The 13,647-nt window shown below is 42.8% G+C and overlaps 1 protein-coding gene across 1 annotated transcript; it reads right to left on the bottom strand.

Annotated features, from left to right (window-relative positions):
- Positions 1 to 4,536: 4,536 nt before the first annotated feature.
- On the bottom strand, positions 4,537 to 5,043 carry LOC142425970 (large ribosomal subunit protein eL29-like). The gene has a single exon (XM_075531441.1). It carries the CDS (start codon positions 5,017 to 5,019, stop codon positions 4,537 to 4,539), a length of 483 nt encoding a protein of 160 aa, XP_075387556.1. The 5' UTR covers positions 5,020 to 5,043.
- Between the last annotated feature and the right edge of the window lie 8,604 nt (positions 5,044 to 13,647).

Raw genomic sequence — 13,647 nt, 5'->3', positions numbered from 1 at the left:
TGGCCCAACAACATTAAAAGTAGCCTACAGGGAAATTGACCTATAAATACTCTGAGCACATTAAGGTAAGTACTTTTCTTTTTAAGAGTTATATCTTTTGGCTATGATCTAATGTGATGATTGGTGAAAATGGAACTGAATAGTGGCAGGAAATATTAATGGAAGGCAGCACATAGTTTTTTGGCCTTAGAAAGAGCAATGGGCTATATCTGTTCCCAGAGGGAAAGTTTAATGAGTAATGAATGACCTTGATATGCATTTTAGACATTCTGACAAGAAAGTCTTGCCTGCTGCTTTTATTTTTTATCAGCAGATTCTTGCTACTTCAAGCCTGTTTAGATGGCTACCTAAGGGTCTAATGCAGTGGTTCTCAACCTTCCTAATGCCATGTCCCTTTAATATAGTTCCTTTCATGTTGTGGTGACCCCTGACCATAAAATTATTTTCGTTGCTACTTCATAACTGTAATTTTGCTACTGTTATGAATCATAATGTAAATATCTGATATGCAAGATATATTTTCAGTTTTACAAATTGAATTAAAGCATAGTGATTAATCACAAAAATAATATTTAATTCTATATTGTGAAATACTTATTTCTAATTACAAATAAATGAAATTTGTCTTGAAGCATGGTGTAGGATGGGTAACAGTCTTAATATAACAACAGGAAACTACATTGCTACATTTTGTGACAGTATGGGTAAAAAGCCAACATCAGTGGGAAGGTTGAGATAGCTTCTTTCTCACTAGACTGGAAATTCTCAGGGAAGTCTTGCAAGAGCACAACGAAGATCATCTTCCACAACAAGTCTACTTCTGTAGTTAGACTTGATAACCAACAAGCTGGAAAACCCTGTTTCACACAGATATGTGTTGTTGGAAATGGAAGAAGAAGGTGCAACACAGTCTCATAGAGAACAGGATATGACTGCAAACACTTGATCCAGAAATTTGTAACTGGCATTGTAGAGAAATCAGTTCTGGCTGCATCGCTGTTAATAAGTTCAATGAACTCCTCTTGTGCTGTCTCAGGAACATCTTCAACTTTGTGAATGGGCTTCTGGCAAGTGCAAATGGGGTATCAGGTAGATTTGGAAAGTATAATGAAATTTCATCTGCAAGCATGTTCTAGTGTTCTTTAACAGATATGATCATCGTAACCCTTTAGTCTGGTTCAATGTCATCTTCCTCAAAGAAAGCAGATAAGGTAGGCAACATGTAAATTTTATTTTCATCCCCCTTTTTCCCCAAAAGCCGAAGTTTCATTTGGTATGATCATATCTTTTCAGACAAATCGAGATATGTTGCATTTGGTCCTTGCAGGATAAATCTAACTCATTCAATGCTATTATGTGCAGTTCACTTTGATTGCTGAAAAGTGCTTTCGAACTGTGGTCTTGCTTTCTGATTAAAAAAAAACAAACAAACGTTTTGAGTTCATCACAAAGCTCAAAAACACATTTTAAAACTTCCTCTTGACAACCATCTCACTTCAGTGTGAAATAGCAGAGCATAATTCAGGACATCCAACTCATTGCACAGTTGTGAAAACAGTTGACTGCTTAAGGTGCTCGCCTCTTCAAAATTGACAGAATTTATGATGCTTTTCATTATTTCTTGTAACTCTTGTAGCAGTGTCTTCGTTGCTAATATTTGCTGATGAATCATACAGTGAGTTCCGATGATTTTTGGTGACTCATTTAGTACCAAACATTGAAATTCAGATGGACATCCTAGGATAGCTGGAGCACCATCCATGCAAACACCACACACCTTTCCCCAAGTGATCGTATGCTCTTTCATAAATGAACCAACTGTGTCAAATACATCACATGCAATAGTTGTCATTTTAAGAGGTTTGCAAAAAAGAAACTCATCTTTAAAGTCGCCATCACTAATATACCTCACGTAGACCAGTAACTGGACAGTTTGCAACGTTTAGATTCATCAAGCAGGATGCTAAATATTGGAAGTGGAGCAGATTGAATTTCCTGGATTATCTCACCAAGAATTTCAGCAGACATGTCATCAATTCTTCTGCAGACAGTATCGTTATATAAGGAGATTGCACTCAATTTCCTAACAAATTTGTTTTTGATCAGAACTCGAACAATGCTTTTGGCTGCTGGCAACAGAAGCTCCTCAGCAATGGTGTGAGGTTTCATAGCTCTGGCAATTCTGAGTGCCATCAAATATGAAGTTTCACTGACTGCTACGTTTTGTTTGTGGTACCTGCCACCAGTGTCAAGTCTGGCTTTCCCCAGTCCATCAGCTTTGCTTCTAAAACATTTGGTATCCTTGCTGACATCGCTTGAGTGATTACTATCAAAATGGCATTTTCATTTGTTTGGCTTCATAGATTTGGCTGATAGAACTTCACAACAAATGATACATTGCGGTTTGGTTTCTCAATTCCTGCTGTAATTATTGAGGTAAAACCATACTGTAAAAAATCCTCATCCTCTTTTCTTTTCTTAATGTTTTTTTCTATACAATCCATTGTCATGGGATGGTTTCCTTATGAAAATAATATATAACAATAGCTTTAATAATATAAAAGATGATACATGGTGTTGTTCAGTCAATACAGTTCATTAAAGTTTCCTGTGATTTACTATTCTGTGTAGTTTTTTTACATACCTGTTATTATCACAAAGGGGCAGTATTCACATCAATCACAGCTGAATATAAAAAGACTGCATCCAGATTAAGTTCCCATGGTACAGATCTATATATATTTTGTAGTTGTTGATGATTTTACATTTACCCAGTAATTATAATTCATGAAGTGTCATTTTACCTCCAATACTGCTGCTTTCCACACAATAGCTGCTTTTAACAGAGTAGTTGCTTTCAACACAGCAGCTGCTTGCTACATAGTAGCTGTTCTCTACACATGTGTGACTGGTCCACATAAGTACATTATGGTGCTAACCCTGCCACATGCACCTGTATTTGTATGGGGTATATGTGATGGGGTTGGCGCGATGATGTCATCATGCTGGATACTCGTATGTGGGCGTATCTGCATCTGGGTAGACCCACTTGGAGATGGATAGAGGAGCAGTGTCTCAGTTCCCAAGACCATCGGAAATACATGTTTTCCGATGGTCTTAGGCAACCACTGTGAAAGGGTCGTTTGACCCCCAAAGGGGTCGGGACCCACAGGTTGAGAACTACTGGTCTAATGGAAGAAGTGTCATGACACCTAATTCTGTTAGAATCCATGGGTGCTGTTGGAGGCACGGCAGTCTTCAGATCACACCAACCAGGGCTGGCTTCCCCTGCAGAGGGGAGAGAGTGACTACCGGGGTGCTGAACACGTGCTTTCCCAAACATCCCACTCTGCAGGTTGCTGGTGAGTAGCAGAGATGATCCCTATTGAGATGTCTCCCTTTTGCCCAGCCCCTTCCTAACAACACAAAATTTGAGTCAAGCTTGAACCTTGCTAAGTAAACAGATTTGCTCTTTTTCGACTTAGCAGCAGTGGAATCTAAAGACAGACTCTGTGGGAAGGCAGAGCCTTAGTTACCTCCTCCCCAAGCTGTTGCAGGAATTTCAGACCTCTGCTTGCCAGAGCACATTATGGAGCTCAGTTGGGTTTTTTTTTGTTTTTTTTGTGGGGTGTGGGAAATGTGCATCTTTGAGTGACTCACTCCTTGTCTCTCCCAGGCCTTAGTTTCAAACTCTTAACAGAAGGAGCCTAGATTAGGGGGATTCATGAGGTCACCCCCCCTCCTCCCCCAAGGCCTATCCCTGTGCCCCCCACCAGCTGACCCCAGTGTATAGCAGAGGCAGAGAAGGCTCGTCCTCAGCCAGGCCCTTCTCCGGCTGGCTAGCTGACCCTCGAGGTCTGCTCTATATTTGGACAAGGCAAGTCATGATATGTCAGTCTGTAGGGAGGAAGCTTGCTGGGAGTGGGGACACCACAGGAAGAAGCTTCTAAGTTTAAAATGCACGTATGCCTCTGGGGACTTGGAGGAAGACAAAGAGGCAGAGTTGTTTCTGAGGGGCCTAGAAACCAGAATGGTTAGATTCTACTTGGACTCCAGTGCTTCGCTCCCGTCTAGCTCCTATTGCTTTGCGTGTGCATGGGCTAAGAGGCTCCCTGTTTAGAGATAAGGCAGTGGGAGCAGACATATCTAGTTCTGCCACATGGTCGTTGTATGACTGTGAGTTGTTGAACTTTCTGCATCTTATTTTCTTTATATGTTAAGGTAAGAGTGTCTCATAGGTCGAAGTGAAGTTTAAATATGTGACATGGATAAAACAACAGCCTGGTATCTGGCAAGGGTAGGTGTTACTTCCCACTGTCCCCAGTCCTCCTCTCTTCCACCTTGGCTCATCCTATTTCCCCTACCAGAACTCAAGAAACACTATAAGCCTCAAGTTGTAATATTGAAAGGTTCTTTTTTTGTTTTTTACAGCGCCACATCGGTTTATTTGTACAACAAACAGCACAAGAAGACACCAGCGCCATGCAGGCAGCAGCCCAGGGCTCACACCAGTCCCTCTCGCCCTCACAGAGAACTCTACTTTGTGGGAGCCTGGGGGCCTTTGGGAGCTTGAGCTGGGGCAGGGGCGCCTTTGGGAGCTTTTGCTGGAGTCGTGGCCTTGGCTGGAGCATCAGCCTTGCTTTGTGCCTTGGCCTTGGGCCGGCAGAGCCTCAGACCCTTGGCAATACGTGCCCGAGCCTGCTTGCCAAGCTTGGGGTGGGCAATGTAGGCCAGTCGGCTGAGCTTGCGGTTGACGCCCATTGGAATCTTGGCCTTGACCTCTGTGGGCTTCACAAGATCCTTGATGGCCTCGGCGCGAGCAGCCGCAGCCTTGGCTTTGTTGGCCTGCATTTTCTTCAGGCCCTTCTTGTTGTGCTTCTTGGCAAAGCGCATGTTCCTCAGGAACTTGGGGTCCACCCCCTTAAGAGATTCGTATCGTTGTGACCGGGGTTTTTTGATGCAGTTTCTGTGCCATTTCCGGGATTGGTTGTGCGTGGTGTGGTTCTTGGATTTGGCCATGTCTGCACCGACGCCTGCAGCTCCCGGAACCTGAAAGGTTCTTATGAGCAAAAAAAAGAGGACCTGATGCAAAGGGCTCAAGTGGAGAGCAAATGCTTTGAGAATGATTGGGGCAGGGAATGTATGGATGTGCTTTATACAATTGATGTATGTATATGTATGGATTGTGATAAGAGTTGTATGAGTCCCCCAATAAAATGTAAAAAAAGAAAAGGAAAAAAAAAAGAAAGAAAGAAAGAAAAGAAAATGATTAGGGCAAAGAATGTACAGATGGGCTGTATACAATTGATGTATGTATGGACTGTGATAAGAGTTGTATGAGCCCTAATAAAACGTTAAAAAATATTTAACGTTGTAGGAAGCAGCAAAAGAAGAGAAAAGAAGTCAGATTCACGGTACCAAAAAGAATTCATCGAAATACATCCTTTTCAGGAGGTAGAATATGAGCAAGAACCAATGGTACTAAAGGAAGAAATTTAAGCTGTACTGAAAGCATCAGCCAAAAAGAAAAACAAAGGTCAAACTCACTCCATCATCAGGTCGATGCGACCCTTTATAGGAGCTGAAAACCCTGTTGTTCTCCTGAGGAGTGGCTGGTGGTTGTGAGCTGCTGACCTTGCAAGTTAGCCACCTAATCCATAGTACGCTACCAGGGGTCCTAGCCAAAACAAGGCTCCAGGAATTGATAGAATAATCCTGATTGAAATGTTTCTACAAGCTGATGAAGTGCTCCTTTGTCCGTGCCAAGAAATTTAGAAGACAGCTAGCTTGACCAACGCACTGGAAGAGCTGCATGTTTGTGCCCATTCCAAAGAAAAGTGACCCAACAGAATGCTCAAATTAATTAAAAATATCATTAATATCACATATAATTAAAGTTTTGCCGATTATCATCAATCATGGTTGCAGCAGTAGCTGCCACCAGAGGCTCAGGCAGGATTCAGAGAGGGTGGGGATTAAGGGATATCACTGCTGATGGCAGATGGGTCTTGGATGAAAGCAGAGAATACCAGAAAGATATTTATTTGTGTTTTATTTTATAATTATTTTAATTTTTCTGTTATTACCACCCCTTAGTTTCATTGGCATAAAATTCATGCATCATACAATTCAGTAGTTCAAGCACATCAAGAAGAGTTATACAATCATCACCACAATCAGTTTGAGAACATTTTCTTCATTCTTATGCTCATTATAATTAGCTCCTCATTTTCCCCAACTTCCTTTATCATATCACCAAAGAACCATTGATCCAGCTACTGCTTCTATAGATAAACTCATCCAGGATTTCAGATACAGAAAAAACCCTAACAACCAAACAACTAACAAGAATAGCAAAGTAAAATGGTTTAAAAACCTCACTTGAAAAGAAAGCAGAAAACATTAAAAACTAGAGGAAAGTTAAATGGATTATAAGGGGGGTTGAACCTTAGGGTATTACGTTTTAACTGTACGTGCAACAATTGACCCCCCAATGTACTCTGCATGTTAGCAAGGTGATTCACATCCCTGGTCCATGGTTAAAAGGCATTCACAGGGGACCTAATCCTATTTGACTGTAGACCATAACGAATTATGGATAACCTTGAGAAGAATGGGAATCCCAGAACATGGATTCCTCTTTTTCACTGCCACTCTACTTTACCAAACATGTTCTGGGTTTACCAAACACAGATTCCTTGTACATGGAAATAGAACAAGGGCACACTGCATGGTTAAAATCAGGGAAGTGTGCGTCAAGGTCGTGTTCTCCCTATCCTTGCCTCTAAGGAGCATTCTGACTGGACTTCTTCCAGGACAGAAAGACAGGTTTAGTTGTTCTTTTGGCAGTCCATGGAACGTTCACTATTCTCCACCAGCACCGTAGTTCAAACGCATCGATTCTTCTTTGGTCTTCTTCATGCAAAGTTCAACTTTCACATGCATATGAGGCAACTGAAAATACCCTGGCTTAGGTCCACCTTAATCCTCAAAGTAATATCCTTACTTTTTTTTCTCTTTAAAAAAAATCATTTTATTGGGGGATCATACAAATCTTATCACAATCCATACATGCATCAATTGTGTAAAGCACATTTGTACATTCATTGCCCTCATCATTCTCAAAACATTTGTTCTCCACTTAAGCCCCTGGCATCAGTTCCTAATTTTCCCCCTTCCTCCTTGCTCCCCCATCCCTTATGAACCTTTGATAATTTATAAATTATTATTTTGTCATATCTTACACTGTTGTGTAACTTATATAACTTACAAGGTTGTGTCATCTGCATATTACAGGTTGTTAATAAGCCTTCCTCTAACCCTGATGCCACACACTTCTTCATTTAATCAAACTTCTCTGCTTATTTGCTCAACATATAGATTAAGCCAGTGTGGCGAGGAGGCTTCCTTTCATATGCTTTGGATTCACTGTCAGGAGAGACCAGTCCCTGGAGAAAGACCTCATGTTTAGTAAAGGAGAGAGGCAATAAGAAAGAGGAAGGCCTTCAACAAGGTGGATGGATACAGTGGCTGTATCCATGGGCTCACACATCAGAGAAATTGTGAGGATGGGCAGAACTGGGCAGTGTCCTCTGGTACATAGGGTTGCTATGAGTCAGGACCTACTGGATAGCACCTAACAACAAAAATAATAATTGTCCCCACCTGTACCATTTTCTTTACATCTCCAAATTCAACTCATCTTTTGGTATTCAGCAAACCCGCCTGCTTGTCTTGTTATGGATTGAATTATGTTCTCCGAAATACATGTTGTGCATCTTAACCTCCACGCCTGTGGTTACAATCCCATTTGGGAATGGGTTGTCTTTGTTTCATTAATAAGGCAGGCTAGTGTGGGGTTTATCTTGAGTCCGTCTTTTTTGAGAGAGAAAAGAGATTAAATGCAATCAAGCAAGTAATGGAGGAGGAAAAGAGAGATGCCAACCTGCACGAAGATCCACCAGGAGCCACTCAGAAGCAACAAGGAGCTTTCTCCAGAGCTGGCAGCGAGAGACAGCCGACCCCCAGAGATAGCCCCCTGAAGCTGGATTGCTCGTCCCTTAACTGAAAAATAAGTTTGTGTTAAAGCCACTCACCTGTACTATGTCTGTTATAGCAGCCCCAGGTAACGAAGACACTGTCCCCATGTTGGGGTCCTCCTGATGCCAGCACTCGTGATTTGGCCTCACATTCTGGGAACTGCCTTGTTTCTTACATTACTTCACGAGGTTCCCCCATCTAGTTTACTGCTGCAGCCTGACAGAGGAACCTGTCGACTACTTGCTAGTTTCTGCAGTACCTGTGGTTAGTGGGTGAATAGTAGCACCCTGTGCAATATGAATGACTATCCAAAGAGCTAAGCAGCAGGGAGAAAGAATGGACTGTTTGTACAGTCGGTGACGTCTAGATGCTCCTGTCAATTTCTAGCTGTACATCAGTTAGGGAGTTGTTGAACCTCTGTTCTTCAGTGTCTGATGTGATCATCGCAGTGGTAAAAACAATACCCTTTAAGAACACAGGCTTAGAACTCAATGAACTCCCGTCTGCTCTTGCCTATTCATTATGTGACAATGGACAAAAGTTACTCAGTTCCTCTAAGCATCAAATTCCTTCCCTGTAAAATAAAAACAATTGACTTGATTTATAGAATTGTTTTGAAGAAAGTATTAGGTAAAGTAACAGTCTAGAACATAGTATGTTTTCTATAACCATGGATTATTAGAGGCTTGCTTAAGTCTCACAGAAGGAAGAGTATGACAAACTGGCCAGCTTTTGAAGAATCGTGGTAGTAACCCAGGCCCTATTTAGGAAACTGAAAGCCAGGGCTCACCAACGGGGAGGGGTGAGAGAAGACCAGAAAGAGGAGTTGTGGGTCCATGATAGGAAGGGAGAGGGAAGTCACTTGGTGCTGGTTGCTAAGCTGTATCATCAAACTTCTTACCGAATTTGGTCATTAAAAATACATTTGCAAGGAGCTGGAGACTTCTCCCTGGTGACATTCTAACACAGGTCCCTACACATCCCCATTTGCCCATCTCTGATGACATAAGCCGTTTCTCTGGGCTTCCTTTTGGAGCCAGCGGGGCAACTGTCGTGCTGATGATGCAGGTGTGAGTCCTTGGTGATGTGTCATCCTCTGCTGACCAAGAGGCCAGTGTTTCTCCTTGGAGAAGGAGAAATTTGCTGAAGCAGCCTGTGTGTCTGTAGAGTACCGCGCGGACACATCTTTTGCAACACCTTTGGGGCTCCTAGGATTCCGTACAATGAGTCTCGTTCTAGAGATCTGGTTTCCTGGTACATGATGTTTTAGTCCCGAAAGCTTGGAGGGAAGGCTGGTGGCTTTCTGCTCTTGAGGGTAGAGGAGATTTTTGGGGCACTCTCAGTCAGCAACCCAACTGTTCCCCAGCCTTTCAAGAGGGCGGAAGAAAGGAAGAGGAAGGAGCAAAGGCGAGGCGCATCTTGACCCAGAGCACTTCTTTCCTCTGGCACTGCCTGGTGTGCTCCGCACAGCCCCTCCGCCACCAGCATCTGCATTTTCATGGTCCAAGTCTCTCACATGCTTTTCATCTTTCTGTCCCTCTAGAGCTTCCTTGTTTACATTTAATGCTAAATTCTGCAATGCAAAAAAAATTCCTGGGTAAGGAAATGCAGTATGTTCCAACCTCAAAATAGCAGATTTGCTACATATGTGCTATATCAGCTCCCCATCTCATCCAAATGTTGTGGCTTCATTGTTAGCAGGGCCCAATATTGGTTTCAATCATCGATAACCACTTCGCTTTTTAAAACTGACTTCCAACTTCTTTACATTACAGGCTTCGCTATATTCAGGTGGGAGAAAGACCCTTTATTAACTTCATTTTGTAGAGTAAAATTCAGAGAAGTTCCAGGAATGCAATTAATCAAATCCAGATGGTGGGTCTGGAGACCCTGCTTCAGTAGTGCCCACGCCTTGGTGTTCAGCTGGATGGTCCCATCCTCTCTGTATAGCTGAGTGGTTTCCAAAAATACCGATGCCCAGGTCCTTCCCCAAGCCAATTCAAAATGACAGCCTTAGGGTAAGGTCAAGGTAAGGGTATTTTAAAGAAGTATGTCCAGGTAAATATAATGCTCAAATATATTTGACAGTCCTTGATGAATTTACTGAGGAGGCGATGCTATTTTTAATTGGATTAGAAGACACATGACTGACGCACATTATTTTTTTTGTTTTGTTTTTTTAACGGCACATTATTTTAAATGGAGCTGTTAACAGTAAATTAAAACATTCATTCTGCTATTTTTTGAAGTCAATTTTGGATAATAATCACTACAAATTTTTGTAGTGAGTTTTAAAGAATATAACATTCACCAGAACTTTGATATTGGGGTCTGGATTCTCTTTGGTATATGATTTTGTTCACGTTAGTGATTCCCACTGAGGCTGAGTAAAGTGTCCCGGTTGTCAGTGCCATGGATGTGTTCCAACCCATAGCCACCCTTGAGCTCCAGAAGGCACACTGCTTGGATCTGGGCCATCCCACCATCTCTCCTCAAAGCTCCATGTTGCTTCCACAGAGCCACTGGGTCAATCCATCTCATTGAGGGTTTTCTTCTTCACCGGTCCTTGAATTTACTGAGCTAGCGATGCAGGGTCCACGTCTGACCTCCTGTGACTACAGAATGGAGAGGGAGAATTTAAGTCCACACCAGCCCAAAGCTGATTGCCACAGGCAGAGGTAGACACACACTCTAGTCTGACACCAAACATTCTTCTAAGAATACTACCCAGCTGGGTTCAATAATCTGCAATAGCCCCATGGGACTCGTAGACAATACACACGATTGTGGGGGCTCATCAGGGAAGTTTACAGGTTAGCACAAGCCCAGATCAGAAATCATTAACACTATAATCATTGGTCCACAGTAGCACCTCTTTTCAGCCACCAGCAAATCTTTCTCTGGTCATCAGTGTCCTAGTCATGCAGTCTCTGGGTGAGCAAACCCATCTAGGGCTCTGCCTCACTACCACATGGTCTCAGGCTCAGCGTCTTGGCTTGGGCACTTCTGGCGTGTCTCTTCCTCCACCAATTCAGACGTGGGTTTCAGGTGTGCTCTACTGGTGGCTCTTCTTTCTTATGGTCCTGGGATCCTCTCTGTTCCTGCTTTTGAAGTGGCTCTTTTATAGCCAAAGGAATGGGTATAAAAGAGTTGACCCATCTCTGAGTTAGAGTCCTCTATACCTGTTTCCATGATTCACCCAATCACTTGGTGGGAGTTATAGTGACATGAATGGAAAGGTCATAAGTAATTTTATTTTTACCATATTGACCAAGTGTGATGTCCTTCTCCAGGAATTATTCCTCCTGATAGTATGCCCGAAGTATAAGACGGGCTTGCCATCTTTGCTTTCAAGAAGTAGTCTGGCTGTACTTCTTCCAAGACTGATTTGTTTTCCTGAACGTTCATGACACATTCAATATTCTTTGCCAATTCCATGATTCCCAGGTATCAGGGCTCTGGTCTTCCTTGATCATTGTCTAGGTTCTGCTTGCAAAGGAGCGGATTGAAGGTATTATGACTGGACCAGGGGTATTTTGTCCTCAAGGTGGTAGCTTTGCTTGTTAACACTTTCACGTGGTCTTATGTAGCCTATCTTTGTGCAACATGCATTTGATTTCTTGGCTTCCATGGCCATTGATTGTGGATCCAAGTAAGATGAAATCCTTGACAAATTCAATCTTTATTTATCATAATGCTGTATATAGGTCCAGGTGTGCGGATTCTTGTTTTCTGTGCAGAGTTGTAATCTATACTGTGTAGTTTTTGATTTTCATTAGTGCTTCTAGCCCTTGCTTTCAGCAAGCAAGGCTGTATCATCTGTGTATTGTAGATTGGTAATGAACATTCCTCTGATCTTGATTCTAAGTTCCCCAAATGGTCTAACTTCTCCGATTTTTTGCTCAGCAACAAGATGAACAAGTATGGCAAGAGGATGCAACCTTGACAGACATCTTTCCTGATTTTGCTCAGTTTCTCCTTTTTCTGTTCAAACTAACTCTTAGTCAATGTAGAGATTCCACATGGACAGGATTTCTATTTTTTGTAAAGTTATCCAGAGTTTGTTATCTCCACCATCAAATGCTCCTAGGCCTTTTTTCACATATTTCCCGCAAAATATTCTTAAATTTTTTAATTTACATAATTCATAGCTATAGAACATAATTGTTTTATTTGGAGCCAGAAAACTTACAAATGGCAGGTATTGTTTTCCTGTCAAGTATTTCTTCAGATAGAGTCGGGGGAAGATGACTGCCAGAGAGGAGGTAGCTCAGGCCTGAAGCTCTGAGGAGATCGGGGGAGGGTGTTGATTGCGTCTCCACAGAGAAAGAGGGACCAGATTTCAAACCGGCGGAGCTCCAAGACAAGTACGCAACACACTGACATGAAGCAGGGAACCAATAGAGAGGCCTGAGGGGCTGGCCCTATTACCCACTCAGTGGACAGCACAACCCTTCCTCACCCGCCCCCCCCCCCCCCAAGAATTCACTTCAGAGGACAGCAGTGAAGCTACAGCTCAAGGAGAGGGACTTGTCTGATCAGAGCACACAGGAGCCAACGAGGGGGGAAAGGGAACAACAAAAAAAGAGTGACGCACAGCCTGGCTCACCAAGCCCTGAGGACAATGTTCCTGCTCAGAGCAGCAATGCACAGAGGTGACCACAGGGCCGGCCTCACCACGGGACACAGCGTTCCTCATTGACCCATAGCGCCATTGTGGACAACACTAGAGACACGCTGTGGGAATTGTGCCCACCATGAGCTCACTACACTGAAGCCAGCCCCCGGGGGTATGCAGCAGAACAGCGTGGGGAGCAGAGCAATGAAGTCCCCAGAGATAGATGTGGGACCAGGGCATGGCACCCCATCAGACTTGACTGGAAAGCACTCATGGAGGACAATAAATAGACCTTGAACTATTTATATATTTTTTTGTGTTGTTTTTGTAGCTATTGTTTTACTTTCTATTGTTGCTTCATTGTACTCAATCTTGTGATGGTACATAGCATGTCTACCTGGAAGGGATAGGTGGGATAAGCCAGAGAGAGAAAAATGGTATGACAGTTCCCGGGGGCTGGGAAGGGGGGGCATGGCAGAAGGGTAGGCTGGGGGAAAGGAAGTGGGTGTTAACAAACCCAGGGACAAGGAAACAACAAGTGATCCAAAATCTGTGGCAAGGAGGGTGTAAGAGGTCTGGCAGGGTTGGATCAAGGGCAATGTAACTGAGAGGAATTCCTAAAACCCAAATTAAGGCTGAACATGATAGTGGGACAAGAGAGAAGTACAAAGAAATAGAGGAAAGAACTAGGAAGTAAAGGGTTGTCATAGAGATTTAAATACAGGCATATACAGATGCAAATACATTTACATACACCGAGGAGGAAATATATCTATGTACATATATTTATAGGTTTACTATTAAGGAAACATACGGGTAGTGGGCTCCTGCTCAAGTACTCCCTCAACACAAGAACACTTTTTCTAACAATTCGGCAGTCTGAGATGCTCATTTTCCTGGCATGATCACTGAAGATAATGGGTACACAAGCAAATATGGTGAAGAAAGCTGATGGTGTCCAGCTACCAAAAGATATAGCATCTGGGGTC

The sequence above is a fragment of the Tenrec ecaudatus genome, chromosome 14 (genome assembly GCF_050624435.1).
Source record: "Tenrec ecaudatus isolate mTenEca1 chromosome 14, mTenEca1.hap1, whole genome shotgun sequence".
Classification (NCBI taxonomy): Eukaryota; Metazoa; Chordata; class Mammalia; order Afrosoricida; family Tenrecidae; genus Tenrec; species Tenrec ecaudatus.
This window is presented reverse-complemented; position numbering and strand designations above follow the sequence as displayed.